Here is a 25,671-nt window from a genome sequence, read left to right as displayed (position 1 = left end):
CGTGGTCGTGCAGGGCTGGGACGGCACATCGGGAAAAGTAGTGGCGACTGGGAACTGAGTAGCGCGGGGCCGCCGCCTCCATGATACTTTTGAAGGACTCAGTTTCCACAACCCTATACGGCAGCATCTCAAGGCTGATGAATTTTGCTATGCGGACGGTTAACGTTTGAGCGTGCGGGTGCGTGGCGGCGTACTTGCGATTGCGCTCGAACACTTGCGCAAGCGACGGCTGGACGGTGCGCTGAACTACACTGCTGGATGGGGCCGAGGACAGCGGAAATGAGGGTGTGGGTGCAGGCCATGAGGCGGTAGTGCCTGTGTCCTGAGAGGGGGGTTGCATCTCAGTGGCAGGTTGGGGCACAGGGGGAGAGGCAGGGGTGCAAACCGGAGGCGCTGAACGGCCTTCGTCCCACCTTGTGGGGTGCTTGGCCATCATATGTCTGCGCATGGTGGTGGTGGTGAGGCTGTTGGTGTTGGCTCCCCGGCTGAGCTTTGCGCAACAAAGGTTGAACACCACTGTTCGTCTGTCGTCAGGCGTCTCTGTGAAAAACTGCCAGACCTTAGAGCACCTCGGCCTCTGCAGGGTGGCAAGGCGCGAGGGGGCGCTTTGGGAAACACTTGGTGGATTATTCGGTCTGGCCCTGCCTCTACCCCTGGCCACCGCACTGCCTCTTGCAACCTGCCCTGCTGATGCCCTTGACTCCCCCTCTGAAGACCTGTCCTCCTGAGTAAGCGTTGCACACCAGGTGGGGTCAGTCACCTCATCGTCCTGCTGCTCTTCCTCCGAATCCTCTGTGCGCTGCTCCCTCGGACTTACTGCCCTTACTACTACCTCACTGCAAGACAACTGTGTCTGATCGTCATCGTCCTCCTCACCCACAGAAAGTTGTTGAGACAGTTGGCGGAAGTCCCCAGCCTCTTCCCCCGGACCCCGGGAACTTTCGAATGGTTGGGCATCAGTGACGATAAACTCCTCTGGTGGGAGAGGAACCGCTGCTGCCCAATCTAAGCAGGGGCCCGAGAACAGTTCCTGGGAGTGTTCCCGCTCCTGAGCAGGTGTCATTGTAGTGGAGTGAGGAGGCTGGGAGGAAGGAGGAGCAGCAGACAGAGGATTCGGATTTGCAGCAGTGGACGGCGCAGAACTGCGTGTTGACGATAGGTTGCTCGAAGCACTTTCTGCCATCCAGGACAGGACCTGCTCACACTGCTCATTTTCTAATAACCGTCTCCCGCGTGGACCCATTAATTGGGCGATGAATGTGGGACGCCAGAAACGTGCCTCTCTCCTAATCGCGCAGCAGTCGGCTGCGACACACCGGGATCAGGAGCTCGGCCTGTGCCCACACCCTGACTTGGCCCTCCGCGTCCTCGGCCGCGTCCACGTCCTCTAGGCCTACCCCTACCCCTCAGCATGCTGTATTACCAGTGATTTGATTTCACAGGCAGGAAATAAATTGGCGCAAGACTGCAGGCCAAATATAATTTTTTCCCTTTTTGAAAACGAAAGGCCCCACTGCCTCTAGTGAATGAATAATCTAAGTTTAATAACTGTGCTGTGTCCCTGCTAATGTGTCACAGAACGTGAGGGTAGCAGAGTTATTATAACTCTGGCAGAGCAGGTATTTTTTTCCCAATTAAGGAAAGCAAATGGCGAAGCCAGCAGTAAAGCGTAGCTGGGTGCGTCTGATTTTTTAACGTTGTACACGCAGCTCACACGTGTCCACAGCCCTTAGGACGGACAGAGGCTGGACAAATACTATTTTTTTCAGTTGTTTTACAAGCAAAAGGCCGCACTGCGTATATTCAATGAATAATAACTGTGTTGTGGCCCTGCCTATACAATTCTTTCCCTGCAGTATCAATGGAGGGTGCAATGCTCTGCAGAGGCGATTTTGAGAAGAAAAAAAATATGCAGCACAGCTAACAGCAGCCAGCACTGTACTGCACACGGTTAAATATGGCCCTAGAAAGGACCGTTGAGGTTCTTGAAGGCTACACTCACTCCTAACACTCTCCCTGCCTATGCAACACTTCTGTCCCTAATGCCGGGTGCAACGCTCTGCAGAGGCGATTTTGAGAAAAAAAAAAATTGCCACTGCTAACAGCAGCCAACACACAGCTATCAGTGGCCCTAATAAGGACCTTTGGGGGTCTTGAAGCCTACACTAACTACCAATTCTTTCCCTACAGCAGCTCCGGTACAAACAGCACTGTCCCTCATCTAACTCACACGGCATCTGAGGCGAACCGCGGGAGGGGCCGACTTTTATATTAGGCGAACACCTGATCTCGCCAGACACTCACAGCAGGGGGGTGGTATAGGGCTTAAACGACGCAAGGGGAAGTTGTAATGCCTTCCCTGTCTTTCAATTGGCCAGAAAAGCGCGCAAACGTCTCAGGGAAGGAAGTGAAAGTAACCAGAACACCGCATGGTGTTCGTTACGAATAACGAACATCCCGAACACCCTAATATTCGCACGAATATCAAGCTCGGACGAACGCGTTCGCTCATCTCTACTTGTCACCTTTTAATTTATTATTTGCTGACAAAATAAAATAGACTTCCTGAATTTTACCACCTCCTCTGGTCTGGTCATGGGTCATTGACGTGTGGTCACCCAAATATGTGCTAGAAAGGTGGCTATTCAGAGAGGTGACTAATACCCTAATTGTCACAAATGGCAGCGGATATGGGCATGGAAAATCGCGCAATACCCATTGTTTTTGTCCTGAGCAGCCAGAGGCTCAGTGAGTCGAGAAGTGTTGGTCATCCACTGATACAAGATATGTTGCAGTAACAAGCCAGTGTGGCCGAAGATAAAGTTACAAAAGATGAAATGTGTTCGTTGCTGCAGAAATTTAAAGGGCCGATTGGCCCCCCTAAAATTTTAAAAGACTGTGGGACCAACTTTGTTGCTGTGGGAGTGAGCTATGGAGGAGCACCTCAGGCAGATGGTGCAGATAAATGCTCAAATGAAAGAGGATAATGATAAATTCCAGGCACGGTAAGAAGCTAATTGTGTGGCTTTGAGGGCACAACAGGAGGTGTCTCTGCCAAGGGACTGTGATAAAGGTCCAAGATGCTGTTCCTTGGGAGGAAAAGTGGAAGAGAGTTCTGTCAAGTGGGTTACAATGGACTGTCACGGGTGCTGTTGGTGACTGATGTCAATGGCAAGTGGCTGTCGCCAGCAAGCCGAGAGATTGTTGTTGGATGTGCGAAGCTGTAGATTAGTGTGCATTTGTTTGCAAAGTGTTTAGGAGACAAGGAAAAGTCCCTAAATGGAATGCAGATGGGGTTTCTCTGTCCACGGGTATGAACTGTGTTCTCAGTCTGGAAAAGCTGTTGTGCTGCATGTCAAGTCTGAGGAAAGGGAACATCATTCCAGGGACTTGTGCAAGGGTGCAGTATGGACTTAGGGCTCATGCCCACGGCCAAGTTGGATTTCGAATGCGAAATATTGCAGTGGAATTAGACCCGGCGCCCCCCAATAAACCCCATACCCACCTTTCCGTATTTGCGCTGGGCTGTGACGCAGATTACCGCAATATTTCCGGAGCACGGAGTATCACGGTGTGATTTTTGTGATGAATAGAACATGCTGTGATTCTCCCCTGTGAGCGGAAAATCGCAGTCTATGGATGACTATAGCAGATGTCTGACAGCGAATCCTGCAGTGATTATCTGTCCATGGGCATTGGCCCTTAAGAAGACTGATAAACAAAATTGTTTGATGGAAAAATGGATGCTGAAAATAACACAGAAAGAGAATATGATAATGCCAATGTAAGGGCATGTGCTGTGCATATTATGTTTGCTTTGCAGGATGGTGCAGTGTAGGCTGCACAATGTGCATTAGCGTTTAATGAAAACCTGTCTGAAAAGTGTATTGATCAGAAAATGTTGTAACGATACTGACACAAAAGCCTCATGGGAGAAGGTTTACAACATGTGGCACAGAGTGTTAAGGCAGCAGAAATGCAGTCCTAAGCTCCCACTCATGACCTGAAGGTTGCTAGTTAACTTTAATGTCAAAGCAAGTCTGAAAAACTTATGAGATTGGTTGTCAGTGGCAACACTTCCACATAATATCTGTGGCAGTTCCATATAGGAGACCAAGTGTTTTTGTGATGGGTGGACTTTGATTTATCAATAAGTATAATGTTGTTTTTATGGCCCAAAACCTCAATTTTGTTCTCATCGTTAAGTATGAACCTCTTTATCTTCATTTTGGACTGTGAGGCTGGGTTCACACGGGGCGGATTCTCGACGGAAATCTCGCGGTTTGGCCGCAGCGAAAAACCGCAAGATTTCCGCCGGGAGAACCGCTGCTTCAAAACCCACAGTGGTTTTGAAGCGGCCCGGCCGATCGCTCTTCCGCTGCAGCCAGCGCTCCCATAGTTGAGAGAAAAAAAAGAACACCCTGCGGTCGGCAAATCCGCGCCGCAGCAGCGGATTAGCCGTCCCGTGTGGACGAGATTTCTGTGAAATCTCATCCACATGGCTGGCTAATCCCGGGATTAGCGGCCACATGCGGATTTGCCGCGGCGAAATTCCAGACGGAATTTTCACGGCAAATCCGTGAACCCAGCCTAACCATTTAGTGACCAGCCATACATGTTTTGACAGCGGCTACAAAGGGTCCTTGTGCTAATTTTCCATGTCTACTGAGAATCGGGTTCTTGCACTGATGTCCTGAATGTAAGCAACTGACGGGAGGAGAGAGCTCCCTCTGTCATCTATTGACAACCCACAATGTGACCATGGGGAACCAATGGGTTCCTATTGCAGCTGGAGGCTGTTGTACCATTATTAGATAAAAATCATCCTACAAAAAACAAGGCCTCACATGGCTAAGTCAATGAAAAAAGAAATAAAATGTTATGGCTCTTGAAACATAACAATGTAAAAATGGGAAAAAAAATTGCCAGGTCATTAAGGTGCCAAATAGGCTGATCACTGAGGGGTTAATGCCTAGAGATTAGTCTCACCTTTCTGTCCACAAAGACCGTGTACATTGTTTCTTTTTTTCATCGTTTTCCCTATTCTGTTTTTTTCTCTAGCTCCGATCATGGCTTTGAGGCTGGTTAATGGTAAACATCAATGTGAAGGTCGTGTAGAAATGCTCTACAATGGAGAATGGGGAACTGTGTGTGATGACTATTGGGATATGGCGGATGCACAAGTTGTGTGCCGTCAGATGGATTGCGGTAATGCTCTTGCAGCTAACGGCAGTGCTGCTTTTGGCCACGGACAAGGAATGATTGTATTGGATGATGTGCGTTGTAGTGGCACTGAAGAATTCTTGTGGGGCTGTCAACACTTAAATTTTACAAATCATAACTGTGGACACTATGAAGATGCTGGAGTCGTCTGCTCAGGTACAGTCTGGTGGATGAAATCTCATTTTTCAAATGGTATTGTCTATTAAATTATGGCTATCTATGTAATACGGTTTATATTAACTGCAAAATATTATTTTATTTACCATTTACTGCAATTCAGTTCTATTATCTTCAATTTCATGTAACTTCATGTTTTTGCATAAATGCTAGACTACAGATAGAGTATACAGCATAAACACATACTGTAACACTAGCACACACACACACTACCAGGGTAGAGCAATCCAATACCATCTGCTGAAAAAAAATAGATTTCAGACAACTTGCCACTTGTTGAACCACTAAGATGCTAAATGGAGTTACAGAGGGAGGAGGATCCCTCTGCAAGACCATGGGAACCCTTGCAATGATACCATGGGTGCAGATGGGTTGCCAATAGTCTAAAAATGGTCCCTAAGTCTGCCATTCCTGTGAGCCCAATCGACCTTACCATATACAGATGTAGCAGCATCAACCCTGCTGGTTGACATGCTATGTTTCCTGTGTAGACTTTCTAGCACTACTACGCCATTTGTGTAGCACAACAATTGTCATTCAGTTTCATTGATGGCTGCACAAAGAAAATAGGATAGCCACTCGAGTTAATTTCTGCACAGTGCAAATGTGAGATGCATTAGAACTGGCAAATCTGTAGGTTACCTGTGACACACTGTCAGGCATAATGCATTAGAACACAGTATGGCAAGGCAGTACACAGAAATCTGTAGGTTACCTATGACACACAAATCTGTAGGCTACCTGTGACTCACTGTCAGGCATAATACATTAGAACGCAGTGTGGAAAGGCAGTACACAGAATGGCCTGCAGAGGGCTGTAAAACAGGCATTCTGTGTGCTAATCAGCAGGGACAGCGGTATGGGAGTGTTTGCAGGAGAAAAAAACTACATATACACTGAGACAAGGGGCTGCTGGAGGTACTCCTTGGGAGAGAAGCTGGGAGGAGGCTGAAAGGCTTCAGTCTGTGATAGACAAGGCTGTGGTATGGTCATGACTCTGACAGGGGAGGACGTCCCTAGAGTGAGGCCGTAGTTGGGTATGCTGCTGGACATTGCTGTGACATGTAGTGGCACTAGGTCCCTGTGTTAGATAGGAGAAAATACTATGTGAGTTAATAGCCAGATGGCTAAGATTTCGATTGGTAATGCAAGTGTGCACTGTGACAACACAACAGTGTGAAGACTTGTCACCTTTGTAGTGCGGCCACCCAACTAGGTGCTGGAAAAGTTGCTATCCAGAGAGGTGACTAATTCCCTGATTGTCACATATGGCAGAGGATATGGGCATGGAAAATGGCACGCTATCCAGCATTGTTGTCCTGAGCAGCTAGAGGTTTGGTGAGTCGAGAAGTGTTGCTCATCCACTGATACAAGATACATTACAGTAAAAAGCCAGTGTGGCTGAAGATAAAGTTAAAAAAGGTGAAATGTGTGTGTTGCTGCAGATTGCAGAAATTTAAAGGGCTTGTTGTGCCCCAAACATTTGTAAAAGATTGTGGAACCGACTTTGCTGCTGTGGGAGTTAGCTATGGAGGAGCACCTCTGGCAAATGGTGCAGATGAATTCTCAAATGAAAGAGGATAATGATAAATTCCAGGCACAGTGGGAAGTTGCCCACATGGCTTTGAGGGCACAACTGGAGAGATTGTTGATGGAGGTGCAAAGTTGCAGATAAGTGTGCACTTGTTTGCCAAGTGTTTAGGAGACAAGAAAAATCTCTGAGAGGATTGCAGATGGAGTCTTGCTGTCTACGAGTGTGAACTCTGTCCAAAGTCTAGAAAAGCTGCAGTGCCATGGACGGAGCTCTGTGAGGGCTTATTTTTTGCGAGATGAGCTGTAGTTTTTATTGGTACCATTTTGGGGTACATACGTTTTTTTATCACTTTTAGGGCGCCCACCCACTGGCGTTTGCATTTTCGTGCGTGAAGAACGCAGCGTTTTCGCGGCGTTTTTCCCGCGTTTTTTGCCGCGTTTTCGCGGCGTTTTCGCGGCTTTTCCATTAATTTCCATTGACTTTCATGGGTGCATTAGGAGAAAAATAAGGACACATATGCAACTGACAGTTCCTATGTTAAAAAACGCAACGCAACGCAAAAAAAAACGCCAGTGGACATGAGTACATGTTATCTCTATGCCTGTGCAGGAAAAACGCAAAACGCAAACGCAGGAAAAAAAAGCCAGTGGGTGGGCGCCCTTATTGCGTTTTTTTGGGAGGCAAATTGCTAAAAATTTGCATTTTGCCTCAGTTTTTTAGTGGGGTTTTTTTAACGCTTTTTGCCATGCAGGATAAAAAGCATGTTCAATTTATTGTATGCATTGTTACGGAAGCGTCGATAACAAATATCTGGGATTTTAATTTTTTTTTATGCTAATATTAGATAAAGCATAAAAAAAGATTTTTTTAAAACTTTTTTTTACATTTTTATTTTTTGTACTTCTTTGTACTTTCTCTTCTTTTTACATAATCTGTGTCCCTCTGAGGGACTTACACTGCAGGACTGAAGATCGCTACAATGAGGCATGGCAGGACTTCTTTCCTACCATGCCTTATCGCTTATTAAAGCGATCTTAGGCAATGGCAATACAGGACGCTGGTATCTGTCATCCTGTTGCCATAGCAACCAGCCGGGCTCTCGCAATGTTATCGCAAGAGCTGGCTGAAGTCACAGAGGGAGCGCGCTTAGATCGCGGCAGGGAAGGGGTTAACAGCGGGTGGGCACATCTCCGATGCCCTCCGCTGTCGCAGCCGGAGACCAGCTACTAGACGGCTCCCGCTGTGGGATAGCGCGAGATCTGCTATGATCTCGTGCTATCCCTATGATGTAAGGGTACGTCATTTTGCGGGAAGTACCCCACTCCCATGACGTACCCCTACGTCATGGGACGGGAAGGGGTTAAAGGGCAAAATGATTGCAGAAGAAGCATGCCAAGCTGCCAGTGAAATATATGAGGGGCAATTGAAAAAGGAAACTGCCATCAATGAAGTTGCACAGTTAAAGACGGAAGCTGAAGTCATATTAAAGGAGAATGGGCACCTCAGAAGATTAGCTAAAGCTAATCACAGGTTGTTACTAGATGTTTCGCAGTAGCAGGGGGAACACCTGGATAATTCTTTATTTCGTCACAGTGAGGGTTCTCAGGTATCTCTAAAACGTAACTTTTAATTACAGTCTTACATAAAAAGGATTCTGTTTAGTCAAAGTCCTAGCTTACAGACACACAAACAAAAAATGTTAAAATGTCTAACCCCTAGCAACTTCTGGGGAAAGAACAGCCAATGAGCCACCCTTGAAAAAAGTGTATAGTTACACAGTATCCGGAAATCAGGAATTCCCGATACTTCTCAAGTTTAATATCGTATACAACTTGAGACAGAGTATTTAAGTTTGGCTCAATGGAACTAGCTAGATTGTTCCCATCATAGTGAACAGATAGTACAGCTATTCAATGAAGATGAATGCTGTCAATTTCATCAACAGGCCGTGGTTGTGTCTCTTGGTTGGGATGAGATACACTTTTTACGGCTAGTCGAAGAAGAGAAAAATTTAAAGCTGACAATCGTCAATCGTTATGGCTCAACATGGCGTTCTTATAAGCCAATTGGCAGGTTGTTACTAGAGGAGCAAACCGCTCAGTGTAAGCAAGACATATGAGTAAGAAATATGAGAGATATCTTTTAAAGGCCCACGAAAAGATGCACAATCTCAGAATCCAAATGAGAGCCCAGGAGTTAGAGGTGACCCAGTTGAGAATGCTGAAGTGCATGAAGCTCAAGTCCAGGAACTCAAACAGAAACATGGTCAGGTCATGGAGGAACGTAAAGACCATGAAAACTGAAGCATCTCCCTTGTTCTCATACGTATTATGAAGGCAGGATAACATATGAGAGATAATCCTCATTTTAAGAAAGAATTCTTTATTGAGGAAAAATGTTAGGATTTTCTGTTGATTTCAGTCTGTTCTTTTAATACTTGATTATTTAACTGAAAAAAATAGATGAAGTCCGGAAAATGGATTCTATTTACTTCATTTTTAATTCTAATTTAATATTATGCAAAATAATCCATGACTAAAACATTTTTCATTTCTTTTATGTATTGTTCTTTACTAATTCTAGTTTGATACTAAACCATAATGTTTGAGGGCTCAGTCACACGGGCGTTTTTTCGCGCGATTTGCAGATCGCATAACGGATGCACATCCGCAAATCGCGTGACCGGGGCCGACGATTCACTGAAAAATCTGCACCTAGCCGCGTTTATCGTTGCAGCAAAATGGCCGTCTGACCTGAGTAAAATCGCCGTGCGCATCAAAATGCGCATGAATCTTGGATCGGCCGGAACTTTTTTGGAACTTTTTCGTCGTGCATGTAATGATGCTGCAGCCCATTACAAGGTGTAATAAATAGCTGCTAATGAGGCCAACTTCTGAAATACCCCCCTCCCACCACCCCCCCACCCCCCAAAAAAAAACCCGTTTGGCCGGGTTGTGACACGCTATTTATCTTCTATTGTGCGCGAACATTTTGTTCATTTATAAAATACACATTGCAAAGATTTGATAAGATAGCTTGTTGCCCCCGTATTACGACCACCTTGTCAGTCTTTCATTTCATTCAAGTAATCACTTCCTAGAAGACTATGCACTCGCGCAGATGACGGGAGTACAGTGCGGCGTGCTCGCCAGCGAAAAATCGCAGCTAGTTGCAGTACATGCCTTTTGTGTGCACAATTAAACGCAGAACGCAGATAGGCGCGTTCTGCGAATGGTTGTGTCATATAATTTATCACCCATCCACATAAAAAAACGGACATGTGACCGCACCCATGGCAAAGCATTGGGTCTATATATACGCGGATCGCATACGCATACGCAAATCGCGCGAAAAAACTGAGCCCTAAAGGAGTAGTCTTGCATGTTTGAGACTTTTACTAATGATGATCTGTCCTCGGGGACAGTCACACAGGATCCCTGCCCATCAGCTGATCCCCAGCTCAATTGCCAGTGCGAACAGCGCTGGAAGCAGATAGCGCTGTCAACATAGCGGCGGCCTGGTTTGGTGCAACAAGTATTCAATGGGAGCTATGCTTGCAGTACCAATCTGGACTAATGCCACCTGGACAGCGCTTACAGCAGACCCAGTGATCAGCTGGTCGGCGGTAGGCAGTGATCTTAAGTGGTAGATCTTCGCTGATCAGCTATTGATGACCTGTCCTAAGGATAGCTTATTAATAGTAAACGTCTCAAAGATCCTGTACCAACCCTTTAATATCTAGAAAACAAATATCTGTACAATATCTAACTTAATATAATAACTATCTTTCTATTTCTGACATTACAGGTCATCCGAACACCAACAGTAAGTAAATATGCTTTCAAACCTACTTTCCTATAGGCACCATAGACCTGCTCTTAGAGGTAGGCCTGTTAAAGGGTAAATTAACACATAAACATAATGAACAATATGCATTCATGTATGGAACTATATATGTCAATTAGGTATCTCTAATACTGTAATAATGAGAGGACACCTAGGAGGGACAAGGGGAGGGTTGAAAAGGGGACCAGATGTTGATAGCAGTGTAGCCCAATGTTCTGCTTTACTTTGTAATTGCAGATAAACATTTAAATGCTATACATGACTGCATTACTTGTTTAATGGGAGTCTAGGATGCCAGACAATCTATGTATTGGGACTCCTGAGCTATAAATTCGTGAAATGTAAATCCACAAAATACAAATATTCTATAAAACTTGAAATTTCACATGTAGCACAAAATAATACATTTTTACTATTTTACCCATTTTGAAAAAGCTACCTAATAATTCATTATAAAACATGTTTTGAAATGCTTTATGAAAGTGGCATACATTAAACCACACCATCACAAATGATTGCTTAGACTGGTATTGCTGCTCAATCCCATTCATTTGAATGGGAAAGAGGTTCAGAAAGGGCATGGGTGTGATTAACAGGACATCACAGGCCCAAAGAAGAGGTTGTAGTGCTTGCCTGAACGTTACAGTCATCTCTTCAAATAACTAATTGTTAGGGGTGCCAGGAGTTGGACCCCCACTCATCTGATGTAGATGGCCTGTCGAAAGGGTAGATCCACAAATTAGAGCATGATAACAGCAACCGCTATTCCTCAACTCATCCTTCAATAGCAATGCTGCAGATCCTTACTCTCTAGTCACAGTAATGCCGATGAACAAAAATGACATTAGCATATCCACATTACAGCTTTAGTTCGGATCCCGTCAGTATACTAGTCTTGAAAAAGACACGTAACCCATTACTGACGTGTACATATACAGCATACATCGGGCATTTGTGTATGAAGCTAGCTCTTAACCCTTTAATTGGCAATGTCAATTCTGACAGCAGCTTATAGATGTCCTGATTGGTGCTCGAGGGTCTAAAATGGCCCACCCGCAATGAGATGGTGTGAAGTCATTTGGGTGCCATGGCAAGCTGGGCTTTCTAAAGACACCTAGGGCTGCCATGAATGATCACCTTCGGCATTTGTTGATAGATTGTTGGTCAGAATAAAGTATAATGCAATATTACAGCATTCCTTATACTTATATATGTAAGTTCAAAGATAGAAAAATGTAAAATCATGAAAATTAAAGTCGTTTTTATTTTAATTACATATTAGAAAATATCCCAGTCCTCACATTATAAAATAAGAAAGTTAAAAAAATGACTGCATGGCTGCGTATCACACTATCAATCCCACATGGTGAATGCTATCAGAAAAACATGTACTCAGTGCCAGAATTGCGCTTTTTGGGGTTTCTTCCGTCTCAAGGAAAAAGTTGAATAAAAAAACAACGAAAAGCTTTTATGTATTCCAAGATTGTATCAATAAAAACTGTAGGTCACTTTGCAAAAGATGAGCCTTCACACAACCCCATGAACAGAAAAACAAAAAAGTTAGGGAGGTCAAAAGATAAGGCAGAAAGCATATTTTTTGAAAGGTAATTTATTTTATTTAGCAGTGCTGCATTAACCCTTTCCAATCCAATTTGTATCCTGGTTTTCCTAGGGGGCTTTCTCTTTTTCTGCTGTTATACAACAGCGCTATATGCTGGCTAAAGCCAGTACTGCATGAGGTGACACGTTGGATAGGCTCTGACAGCAGAGAGGCTGGCGATATACAGTAAGAGAACCCCGACGGACGTCTTTCAACATCAGAGCTGTACAGCCTTAAATCATAATGTCTTTAGACGTCAGACAGTGGATTGGAAAGGGTTAAAAAAGACTATAAATTTAGTATCGCTGTAATTATATTGACCCACAGAAAAAACATTTTTGCAATATCGTGAAAGTCATAAAAACAAAAATGATGTATTTTGTTAAGAACAACCTCTTATATTTCCTCTCAGCAGTCAGATGTGGGGGCATTTTGACAAATTTACATGGGAACATTTCTATGGATTCAAATACTTCTCCAGACTCCGATTCTTGCATTTGGTACATTATTGTTGCCAACAATTATCAAATTCATCTCAACTTTGAAACATTAGGGTAAGTAGAACACACAAAATCCTGACAAGTTGATGTACTTTTTATTAAAGAAGCACTCTTTTTTTTTTAATTGTGAAATTCATCGCAATATTAGTTTTCTACTGTGAAGAATCCAGTTCTATAGCTTGTCCCCTCCAGGTTGTTTTCTGCACTTTCCTTCCAGCTTCAAGGTCATATGACCAGCACTCTGACAACACTCTTTGTCCTGCAGATTTATGTCAACTGCCATAAAGAAAAACTGCCATTCTTGTCCATAGCAGCCAATCACATCACAGCTGATTTCACATTCTGCTCTACAATGAAAAAAAAACTGCTGTGATTGGTTGCAATGGGCAAGAGACACAGTTTTTCTTTATGGTAATTGACTTAAATCTGCCTCATTAACTGCAAGACACAGAGTGTTGTCAGAGTGCTGGTCATGTGATTTGGAGGCTCAAAGAAAAGTGCAGAAAACTAGCTACATAACTGGATTCTACTTGGCAGTATCAGTGATACTGTGATGAATTTTACCGAAATATAAAAACTCAGAGTACTTATTATTATTATAGTCTGTTAATGTTTAACTTGGTTAATACCGGTACCAAATACTAAGCTGGACAATAGTCAAGGCATAGCGACCAAAGAAATGCTGAAATGTGTGTTTGTGTGTCCAGGTCTAATGAAAATAGTTTGGTACGGTGTTAGCCAGTAGAGCAAAATGTGATTGATCTTAGTAAGAGAAACCAAGTAATCTTGTAGATTGAGCAGAAGAATAAATACTTAATTAGTCCACTGATAAGGGATGTGAAAGACTTAAAAAAAATACCTGCGCCTTGTTATACCTAGGTGTGTCCGTGTGTGTGTATATGCCTCTTCTGATCTATTCTATTAAAGCCTGAGGAAGAACCCTGCATAGGTTTGAAAGCTTGCTATAGCACCATGTATTTTTGTTAGCCATTAAAAGATATTATATCTACAAGATTACTTGGTTTCTGTAACTGAGAACAATCACATTTTGTCCAGGTCTACAAACTCCCTGACAATGTGACATGTATTTAGTACAGCTGTTTTTTACAGCAACATGTATATGTTTTTGTTTAGATGTAAAGTTTCTAGACTTTTGTGTAGTGTATGGGGTCGAACCCCGGTGATAAAAAGGATGACAGGCACAACAAGTACCTTATCCATTCCCCAAAGGCGCCCCACCTCCTGTGCGAGTTCAGTATAGTTATTGATTTTCTCTATGTATGTTGAATGTTGTCAGTGTTTGGGATGGAGTTGTCTATGTTGGATGTGGTTTTGTTACGTCTGTCAATGAGTGTGATGTCCGGTCTGTTGTGGTCGATTGCTTTATCTCTAATTAATGCTCTGTCATAGTCCAATTTTTGTGTGTTGTTTTCTAGCACTGTCTGTGGAGTGTATTTGCAGTATGGGATATGAGTGTCTGATAATGCAAACATTAGTATCCGATTTGATGCATCCTTTATTCTCTCTAACCCAGAAACAACAACGTTTCGACCTTATAAATAAGCTTAATAAAGACCTTATTCATAAGGTCGAAACATTGTTGTTTCTGTGTTTGGGAGAAATAAAGGATGCATCAAATCGGATGCTAATGCTTGCACTACATATGGTGGCCTTGGACCTTTTATACTTTTAAGATATGCATTGGATGTAGAGTCATGATTCCTTTCTCCATATGTATGTCATTGGAAAATGTGTGTCTGATATTTAAAAGGTGATTTAGTTGTGCTTGTGTGGAACTGTATAGATTTTTGTTGTTCATGTACATGAGGTGTGATAATTAGGGATGAGCGAGCATACTCGGAAAAGCACTACTCGCTCGAGTAATGTGCTTTATCCGAGTATCGCTGTGCTCGTCCCTGAAGATTCGGGTGCCGCTGCAGCTGACAGGTGAGTCGCAGCGGGGAGCAGGGGAGAGCGGGCGGGAGAGAGGGAGAGAAAGATCTCCCCTCCGTTCCTCCCCGCTCTCCCCTGCAGCTCCCCGCTCCGTGCCGGCACCCGAATCTTCAGGGACGAGCACTGCGATACTCGGATAAAGCACATTACTCGAGCGAGTAGTGCTTTTCCGAGTATGCTCGCTCATCCCTAGTGATAATGTATGTTGTGATGTTTTGTTGTACTTGATATTGTATCCGTAATTTGTATTGTTCAATCTGCTGGATAATAGGTTTAAGACTAAACGGAACCACAGTGGGCTCAAGGATTATTATTAATAATAAAAATATTATTATATTTCTAATTATTATTATTATATGACCAGAATGGAGAATTCTGAGTCCTGTCGTTCAGCATCTTTGACAGTTCATGATGGAACTCCTCTTGAATCGGCTGTATTTGGAGATCTGTGCAGAACAAGTTCAAGAAATTTCATCTCCTCCTCAAACAGCATCAGTATTGTGTACTCACGGACTGATAGAGTAGCAGTCATGGATTTCTCTGCAACGTATTATTCTACCTTTTCCAGCAATAAAAATGGTAATATATATTTATTGATGTTAATTTATTTCTATTTTTTGGTCAAGTTTTCTTTACTTGTAGTTATGGTGTATTCTAAAACATATTTATGTGTAATGCGGAAATTAATTTATTTGCATAAAAACCAGCAACTCAGTAAAGTTATGTTTGTCTGCAGACGCTCACATCGCATACAATCTACACATATATAATTATATATATGAGATTCCCAGGACACCCCAGCATGGTCCATATCACTATATACCGGAGATGTACCTCCCCTGTATATAGTGATGCTGATGTAACCTGGAAATGTCCTGCATATAGTTATATGTACAGCTGGTATAACGTATACAACCTAAACATACAAGGTTACATGCAGTAAATAGTGCATACCTCGTACCGCATGTACTGCTCCTCTGCTCTCCTCATTGGGTCCCGACACTGTCACTGCAGTGCCGGACGGACATCTTTCCTGACCCCCACACACATCACACACAGCTCCACTACATCCATCCTGACCCCCACACATATCACACACAGCTCCACTACATCCATTCTGACTTCCACACATAACACATAACACGCACACACCGCTGCAGAGTCCTACATTTACTTAGCCCCTGTGCTCATCCCGGACTCCTCCCACACAGGGTATCACATGACATGACATCATTGGAGGCCCTGGAAGCTGTCAGCTCTGCAGGTCTGTGTTTCCCCTGCTGGAGGAGAGTTAACGGCACTATTTAGCAGTGCAGGCTCTGAAAATACCGGCCTGTAATAGGGCTGGTAAAAAAAAATACCGGCACTGGCCTGGCAGAAAAAAGAACAGCCAGGCCGGTGGATTACCAGCTGGGTGGCAACCCTACCTGGGGCCCTTTTGATCAGCTGTTCCCCGGCTAACGTGATCAGGCACTGAGCTGATTTCTACAGGACATAATTATAGTCAGGAATTCAGCCACAACCAATAATTCATGTCCCGTCAATGCAGAGGTTCTTTTTGTCAGCTATTGGGAATACCTTGGGGTTCCCCTCTTCTTTTTCCTGCTGCATCATTTCCTGTAATGCATGTTCTGATTGGTTGTCAGGGAGGCGGTTCAACTGGCTGGCCAATCAGTGATTATGTGATGTCATATAGTCCGGCTGCTGCCTGTCAAGGGGGCTGGTCATTTTGCTTATGTCTGCTGTATGCATGCCTTTCAGAGCTCTGTCTGATTCCAGTTCTGTCCATTTGGTCTAGAGCTCTGTTTATCCTAATCTTGTTCTGTCTGTCATATTGTCGTTGCATTTATGCTGTGCTGAGCCCTGTCAATTTGTCATACAGTCTGATTGTCCATCTCTCTGTTTATGACCCCCTGCACACAGGCGGAAATTCTGCAGCGTGTTTTCCCGCAGAATTTCCGCCTGTGCCCTCCTGCATAGGCTTGCATTGCAAAATGCCATCCTATGCACACAGCCGCGATTTGTCAGCGTGAAAACACACGCGGAAAACAAATCGCAGCATGTTCTATTTCTGTGCGGGTCTCACAGAGGCCCGCACAGAAATGTCAGTGCCGGGCCGGCTCCGCTCTGCACATGCGCCGGCTGTTCGGCAGCCAGCGCATAGCAGAGATGGAAGACGCCAGGAGCGGGTGAGCCGGGGGCCTCTGCAGGGGCACGGGTCCGCATCCTGATGCGAGAATTCTCAAAGCGGGATCCGACCCGGCCGTCTGCAGGCGGCCTAAGTCTGAGTTTGCTCTTGTTTGAGTCTCTCTGTGTTACCACCCGTTTCAATGTTGTCAGATGCCTGGTTCTTATTGTATGTTTCCTATATGTCCATTGATAGGCGGACACCTGAGCCTTGTTGCGTATATTTCCTCTTCGTCTATTGGTAGGAACACACATCGTTATTGTCCTGTTTGTGGTCTTCAGTCTGAATCCCCTCCATCTGTAGTTGTGTGGACTCCTGAATTCCCTCTATCCGTCGGTGTGGGCAGGCTTTTAATTTATTAGCGCATCTTATTAAAATATTTTCTAGCAAACATCATTCCATTCCAACAATGAGGATCGTTGTTCATAGTGGGTCATGGAAAATTAGCCCAGTACCACGCTCTTATGAAAGCTGTCTAAAAGAAAATTTGTTGCTTATAGCAACCAATCATAGCGCAGCTTTCACCTTACCTCAGCAATATAAGAAATGAGAGCTGCACTGTGATTGCTTGCTATGGGCACATTGATGTGCTATTTTTGTCCAAAAATCAGTGAAGAATAGAACATGCTGCAATCTTTTTTACTCTGACTATTCGTCTGAGTGCTGTTTTCAGATGATCTTCTGACTCATTTTTCAGTCTCAAAATTGGACGGAAAAAAAAAGCCCATGTGCTTGTACCCTAAGATGCATATTTATTAGATCCTGCAGATCTGCCATTAATATAGAAGATGGAAAGAATTCTTGAACTAATTCAGAGTAATATGTCAGAATATCAGCTCTACATTAAATACGGTTGTGTAAATTTCTCTTTACAGTCAGCCTGTCCTGCCATTCAGATTATATGAAAGCTCGAGTCTCGATGCGCTATCTTGAATCGCTGGAATATTCTCCAGATAACTTAATGTTGAATGATCCTCAGTGTCGTCCTCAATTTGTATCAGACTGGTTGGAGTTTCGCATACCTTATGAGGGATGTCTGACAGTAAAACAGGTAGGAAAGTCTATCTAACTTAGGACTGCTTTCATGGTAGTAACAGGGGTACTGCTGTCAAGTGTCTTGGCAAATACCTGGCCACATATCACCTGTGTACTGTCAGCGACCTACCCTATTGGACAGTGATGCAAAAACTGGGTTACTAATGTAGTACCCTTAATTAGTTGGTCTCAAATAGCATTCAGTTTTTTCATGGACCTGCTAAATGAGATGTATTATGTAAGAGGGGTGAGCAGTGCCCTGCTCCCTTCTTACTACGGCGGCTCTGCAGTGAGCTCTGAATGTTAAGAGCACTGATAGAAACAGCTTGTCAGAGTAAGAGAAGGGGGAATATAAAAGGCAGCAGCCATCTTGGAGGGCTGTTGTGGCACAGCTCCTAACTGTAAGGCAGCAGAAGCAGTGGAGGCTAGGCCAGGACAAAGTTCCATACGGCGCCCACTGCATAGAAGAAGGTAACAACGCACCAAATGGAAGGAGAGGGTGTATAAATTCCTGTTAAATCTGTAACATTTAAGTAACACACACCCTACTACGGAGTGAAGCAAAAACCACAAGTCAAGTTAATTAAGTGTTTCGACCATCTTTCAAGTGCTGCGCCATCGCATAATCTGCAACTCGGTCACCTTAGCCATGACCCATTTCAATTGGTCTTAGAGAATGCATAAAGTCCATTCTATTCCATTTCATTGAGTTACTGGGCTTGAGTTCAAGAGCCTTTCTCTGGTATAACCAAATGAGTGTAATGTAATACAAGATAAAGGATGGTGGACATATTGAGGTATTCAGTGTCCCTAACCATTTTCTGTATGAGACCCAGATATTTCTAATGTTCTGTTTTGTCTGGCTACCTATGTACAATCATAAGAGGGCAGCACTACAGAATTCCCTTTCCTCTATGGAATCACTGTTTTCACATTTTGCTTTTTCTCTTACAGGTTGAAAATGACACAATAAGCTACACAAACACTTTATTCACCCATTCAGACAACACAGTTGTGATTTACCGAAGAAAATTAAGCCTGAGTCTTAAATGTCGGCTCTACCGAGACACTGTAGTGGAAGGCATGTACTCTGCAGATGATTTCATAAAGAACACAATAATCCAGTATGGCCTCTATTCTGCTGACCTGACTTTCTACTACTCATCGAGATTTGTAAATCCAGTGTATGACTATCCATACTACGTGGAGCTCAATCAGCATTTATACCTGCAAGCCAAATTAAATACATCCGACCCTTCCCTGGTCCTATTCATAGATACTTGTGTGGCATCCCCCGATGAGTCTGACTTCACAAGAAATACTTTTGAGATCATACGCGATGGGTAATGTAGTGTTACTTTTTTGTAACTATGCATATTGTTAGTATTTTCTTTTACGTCTGGGCTTCATGGTGATAATACTGTGAGATCCCGCTAAATAACTGTGCAATAGAGTATAAATGTAGAAGCACCACCTCTACAGGTGGCATGCTACTACATTTAAGTATCACACCACAAATAGCATAGAATACCGTTCTTATAAATTTACTATTAGTATGGCAAGCTAAGCAAATATCCCACATAATAGAGCATAAATATCTGGTCTCGGGATCGCTGGGGATCCCAGCAATTGGACCCCAAGTGTTTAAGACATTTATCACCTATCCTGTGGATAAGTGATAAATGTCTTTAATAGGAAAAGACCCTTAAATATATGTAATTACACAGTTCACCAGGTAATTTGCATGAGATATCAATAGGGTACAGATGTAGCAAAGTTTAACTTGACATTAAAACTTAACAGAAACTTAAAACTTGACAAAACTTTATCTTGTCTTTTCAATGGCTTTTGTTGTTTTAAGATAAGGTAACTTGTTGCAGCAAGTTATCAGCATTGGGTTTAACTTTGCTACATCTGTAATAAAAGGCTTATTTTGTATGCAGAACCAGCCCCCTTATTTTCATGGGTTTTGTCTGGTATAACAGGTAAGCCCAATTCACTTGAATGGGAATGAACTGCAATACAAAACACAGCCCATGTACAAGAGTGATATTGTTTCTGCATGCATTACAATACACTACAAGCTGCTTAAAGGGAAACTGTCATGTCCCCACAATGCCATAAACTATGTTATGGGGTGGTTTGGGGATGTGACAGGGTACTGGATGATGCTTTTTTTGAAAACTCACCCGCTCCCTCGGTCCAGCGGTGGCCCCTTCTGAAGACGGTGAACGAACTGATGAAATCTGAATCTTTTCAGAATCCCATGCGTGTGCTGTCCTATACAAGTCTATGAGAGAGTGCGCCTGGGACTCTGAACAGAGACAGATTTTCGTGCACCGTCAGAACTTCAGAAGAGGACACCACTGGATCCATGGAGCGGATGAGTATGAATAGATCACCCAGCTCCCCATAATGTCCCCCTATGGTACCATAACTACGTTTATGGAGGTGTGGAGATATGACAGGTTTCCTTTAATGCTGAAATGCATCAGTCAGTTTGCATTGTATAAGGGCTCAGTCACACAGGCGTTTTGACGCGCGGACTTTTGTGCGAATAACTAATGCGTTAAAAAATTTGCGTGACTGAAGTGGGCGGCACGCAGCAAAAAACACATCTAGCAGCATTTTTCCGCTCAAAAAGTGCGCTGCCAGCTATCCCCTGCTGTGGCTGTGACACCTGCAACAGGGGATTCCTTTGATGTGAAACCCCTGTGTGCTGTCACATCCAGGGGTTTCACCTGTGGACAAATACAAAAAAAAAACATACAAAAAACACTGGCTGCTGCAATTACCTGCGCCTTGCGAATCTATTATTTTTGCCGCATGCGTTTTTCCGCATGTAAAATTCGCACACGTGACCGCTGCCATTGAAAAGCATTGGTTCTATCTAGTGCAATCTTTTTTACATGCAGAAAAACGCCTGTGTGACTGAACCCTTATAATACATGCGATCTGCAGAAGCAAAATGGGTAAAAGTTTAGTTAAAACTAAATAGAGAAATACCTTTTAGGGTTCAGTCAGACGGGTGTTTTTTCGTGCGATTTGCGCATGCGCATGCGTCCGGCGATTTTATAAAACCATTGCTTTGCAATGGTATCAGACACATGAGCGCTTTTTATGCGCTCGTCCGATAAATTATAGAACAGAAATCGCAGATTGCACCGATCTGCGATCTGCGATTCCTGTTCTCTTCTCTGTATGCGCTCATTGAGAACATATAGAAGACAAATCATTCTTCTCTTCCACAGCTGTAACAGCTGTGGCAGAGAAGAACGATGTTTGCCCATTGAATTCAATGGAGCCGGCAATACAGCCGGCTCCATTGAAAGCAATGGGCTGCCGGCGTGCGCGGGATGAATTGTTGGGAAGGGCTTAAATATATAAGCCCTTCCCTGCAATTCATCCAGAAATGTGTTAAAATAAAAAAAATATATATACTCACCTTGTCCCGGCAGCCGGAATTCAGCGCGGCCGGCCTGCATTGGGTGTGAAGGAGGTGTGAGTCAGACCTGCCCCCTGATTGGCTCAGCGCAGGGACCAATCAGAGGCAGCTCTCACTCACACCCATTCATGAATTCATGAATGGGTGTGAGTGAGATGAGAGCTGCCTCTGATTGGTCAGGCTGTGACCAATCAGAGGCAGTTCATTCAGCAGGCGGGGATTTTAAATCCCCGGCTGCTGAATACTACAGAGAGCAGTTCAGAGAACTGCCGCCGGCCGTGGCTGAACTCCGTCTGCCGGGACCGGGTGAGTATATATATTTTTTTTATTTTTACACATTTCTGGATGAATTGAAGGGAAGGGCTTATATATTTAAGCCCTTCCCGAAAATTCATCGTGAGATCGCCCGCAGCGCATTGCTTTCAATGGAGCCGGCTGTATTGCCGGCTCCATTGAATTCAATGCGCTGGACAGCTCTGCACTGCTCCGGCCCGTTTCTATTGAAACGCGGCTAGGAGCGATTTTTCGGCCCTGGTCACGCGATTTGCGGATGCGCATCCGTCATGCGATCCGCAAATCGTGGGAAAAAACGCCCGTGTGACTAAGGCCTTACACTGCAGCAATAAAGCTACAAAGAGTCCATGGCCTTTAAGAACTTCTTGACACTACCGTGTTTGTGCCGGTATTTGTGCATACCGGCACAAATTCTATTCTCGCACAGAGAATAGAACCCATTGATTTCAGTAGGTTCAACCTTACGAGTGGGTTTTACACATATATTTAGCGTGCGTGGGAAAAAGTAGTCTATCTTTATGCATTTTGTGCAGTAAAGGCCTATATAAGTCTATGCAGGTGTGCAAATATGCAAGGGGAAGCATGAAACACAGTCCAAATAGCAGGGAAAGGAGCACATTTAGACCTCATTAAACTTGCCCTGCATGTGCAAAAAGTACAGTACTATGCGCAAACATGCACACAAATCAACCTCATCCAAGCTCATCTATGCACAAATTTGTTGCATTATGGTGAGTATTTTTGTGTATACAGTCATCAGAATAAGCCCTAAGGGACACAAACTCTCCTATAACGTACATTTGCTTTTCATGTGGATGATCCATACTGCAGATTTGATACGTATCACTGCTTGTAGCCTAAAGAAAATGTATATTCCTTGTTTTATATTAATAATATTTTCATAATAATGAATATTAACATTGTTTCTTGTTATTCCAGGTGTGTCAAAGATCCTCATTATAGAACCTACCAGTCCCCATCAAACAATGTGGTCCGCTTTGGATTCAATGCCTTCTCCTTTCTAAAGAGGCATTCCAATGTGTACATTCAGTGCAAGCTTGCGGTGTGCAAGGAGGGCAGTGCCAACTCCCGCTGCAGTCAAGGCTGTGTGCGAAGACACAAGAGAGCAGCTGATCCTTATCATGAGGAGGAGGTTCATGTGGTGGCTGGGCCTCTAAAGCTGAAGCCCGAATAAAATGTATGGAATCTAATCAAATTAGTACAGAAAATTCTCTGGATGTTAATATTTCAGAATAATTTGCCATAAATTGGATGCACCTTTAAATGGGATCTAATCATATTGTAAATCAATAGTAATAAATATAAAAACAATAAGTCTGTATGATTAAAAGATCTGCACAACCAAATAAAACTACACTTTCGCAATGATTTATGCGTATATATGCTTTATTTTAGCAGTGTAATTCACCTTAAAAGTTCTATAAACTATATCATTTCATCATGTCCATCCATAGAAACATCCATTGCAGACAATTACAAGAAACCTCCTGTTACATCTCCTAAATACAGTACCTTCTCTATATGCAAAAATGGAGGACTTGTTAAAGGGGTTGTCGAAGTTATAATTTTTTAACTGCAGGCAATGGTATAACATTGTAAAATGATTAAATACAGTCGGCAATTATTGGCATGAGGTGTGGGAAATTTTAAAACTCTTTTTTTTTAAGTTATACTCTCCTCAGGAATAGGGATGAGCGAGTATACTCGCTAAGGCACTACTCGCTCGAGGAATGTGCCTTAGCCGAGTATCTCCCTGCTCGTCCCTGAAGATTCGGGTGCCGCCGCGGGGCGGGGAGCTGCGGGGGAGAGCAGGGAGGAACGGAGGGGAGATCTCTCTCTCTCCCGCCCACTCTCCCCTGCTCCCTGCCGCAACTCACCTGTCAGCTGCGGCGGCCCCCGAATCTTTCGGGACGAGCAGGGAGATACTCGGCTAAGGCACATTACTCGAGCGAGTAGTGCCTTAGCGAGTATACTCGCTCATCCCTACTCAGGAACCATGACCAAATAAGTTTTATAATCAGCTCTTACTTCACTGCTGTGTCGCTGTGGGTGATTCCCTTTAATAAAATGTTTTGCATTTTCTCAATACAGTAAATGATGATTAACAAATGCAACTGTTCCTGCAAAATCAGGCCCTCGTACAACTATATTGATGAAAAGATGTTAAAGTATGGATCTCGTAAAACAAGGATGAAAACAACAATAAAACAGAAACTTTCTCTTGGTTTAGAAAGATTTGATCTTCCTTTGGATGTTCAGTACTTTGTTGATGATGTCCTTTTTTTCACGTCTATGTTCTAGAGACAGTATAAAAGAGGATTCAGCATTGGGAAGTGAAGAATATTTCCATCTCAGCTTTTCATGGCCTCAGATGGGAAAACATGACTGTTTTCAACCACTTATGGGAAGCAGCCAAGTGCTTCGCTCAGCATTGTTTTCATTGCCTTCATTGAAGTGAAACAGTGTAGCACAGCGTACTGCGCTGTTTCGGTAATTTGGGGAGTTAGGGAAGCGGCACACTGCACTATGCTGTTTCTGCAGCTCCTATTCACTTGAATGAGAGCTACAGAAACATGGCCGGTCTGCAGTGCTTAGCGGTTTCTTTGGACTCCGGGCATGTGTCTGATAACTATAGTAGCAGTTTACCATCTTGGCTATGAAAAGGCGAGATGGAAATAACCCTTTAAGAAAGACTGTTTTTTAGAGTTATTCACAGTATTACTAGATAGAAGAACGAAAAATTAGGTTAAAGTCAGATAGAGCATAAGTACAACATTGACATGGAGGAGCAGGTGACAAATACCTTCGGTTTTCCTTCAGCTGATTAGATCTTGATAATCATAGAAATAATTGATCTATAAGAATAAAATGTAAATAAGAAGGCTGGCAATGCTAGACCTACAGACTCAATAAGTGTAACAATTCCTATTCTGGTGATACGTCAACAAAATAGTTTCAATAATAGGACAAAATCGCTAAATAAATAATTAATCGTATGCGACTTGCAGAAAGGCAACTTGGTTATCAATTACGTGATGGGGCTGGATTTACTAAACTGATCAGCCAAGTGACAGAATTATAAAGATCTTTTTATTTAAAATAATATTATAGTGGAGTAGAGAGTGAATTATAGATTGCCATATTTTGATTATAGAATATGACTGTCAATGGAAGATACTCCAAGCTTTGGAATGCAATGAAAAGATATAGCTGCCCATGCATTCATGGAGGTTTATTGATCTCATATTCAGGAAGGTCAACAGGAGTGATGAGCAAACATCTGAAAAATTTGGTTTAGCCAATTCACAGCTTTTGCAAAAAGTTTAGTTTGGTCCAAATAAGTTTAAACTGAACTGAAGGTTCACCCAAACTCCTAAAATGGTGTAAAACACTGTCTATGAGCCATAAAAGCCCCAGCTAACACTTTGAGAGTATTAAACAGAGCTTTTATGAATTCTTGACAGTGTTATATACCAGTGTTCAGAACTAGTTTTGAGCAAGCCAAACCAGTAGAACTCTGCTTCCGGTAGAAATTTACTAAAAGCTCAGTTCGGTTTTATGCCAATGAGGGTGGCCAAGCAAATGTCTAAGGACAAGTTACAAATCAAGAAATAGGAGTATGAAGTTGGAAATTATGACCAACAAGAACAATGAGAATTATATTATGCAAAACAGAGGAAATAAGCAAAGCCAAAAAAGAGTGCAACTTGGGAATCTGAATACTCAGAAAATCCCAGCAGTATAAATCCTTCTTCTCATATATCATCCTTCTTCAATTAGAAAGATAGTGTAAATTTAACAGGTCGCACAGTAGAATGACAATAACACCAATAGGACTTGTACCAAGGAAGACAC

At 43.3% G+C, this 25,671-nt stretch overlaps 1 protein-coding gene across 1 annotated transcript in view; it reads left to right on the top strand.

Moving 5' to 3' along the window:
* Positions 1 to 23,184, top strand: part of LOC136626151 (deleted in malignant brain tumors 1 protein-like) — a 77,665-nt gene extending 54,481 nt beyond the window's left edge. Inside the window, exons 10-16 of the mRNA XM_066600956.1 lie at positions 5,062 to 5,379; positions 10,742 to 10,759; positions 12,793 to 12,934; positions 15,198 to 15,412; positions 17,897 to 18,072; positions 19,011 to 19,399; positions 22,735 to 23,184. Coding sequence (XP_066457053.1) covers positions 5,062 to 5,379; positions 10,742 to 10,759; positions 12,793 to 12,934; positions 15,198 to 15,412; positions 17,897 to 18,072; positions 19,011 to 19,399; positions 22,735 to 22,990 — 1,514 coding nt within the window. The 3' untranslated portion in view covers positions 22,991 to 23,184. The remainder of the gene's footprint in view (positions 1 to 5,061; positions 5,380 to 10,741; positions 10,760 to 12,792; positions 12,935 to 15,197; positions 15,413 to 17,896; positions 18,073 to 19,010; positions 19,400 to 22,734) is intronic.
* Positions 23,185 to 25,671: the final 2,487 nt, after the last annotated feature.

Source organism: Eleutherodactylus coqui, chromosome 4, assembly GCF_035609145.1.
Source record: "Eleutherodactylus coqui strain aEleCoq1 chromosome 4, aEleCoq1.hap1, whole genome shotgun sequence".
Classification (NCBI taxonomy): Eukaryota; Metazoa; Chordata; class Amphibia; order Anura; family Eleutherodactylidae; genus Eleutherodactylus; species Eleutherodactylus coqui.
The sequence above is the reverse complement of the archived record's forward strand: the minus strand, read 5'-3'. Positions and strand labels throughout refer to the sequence as shown.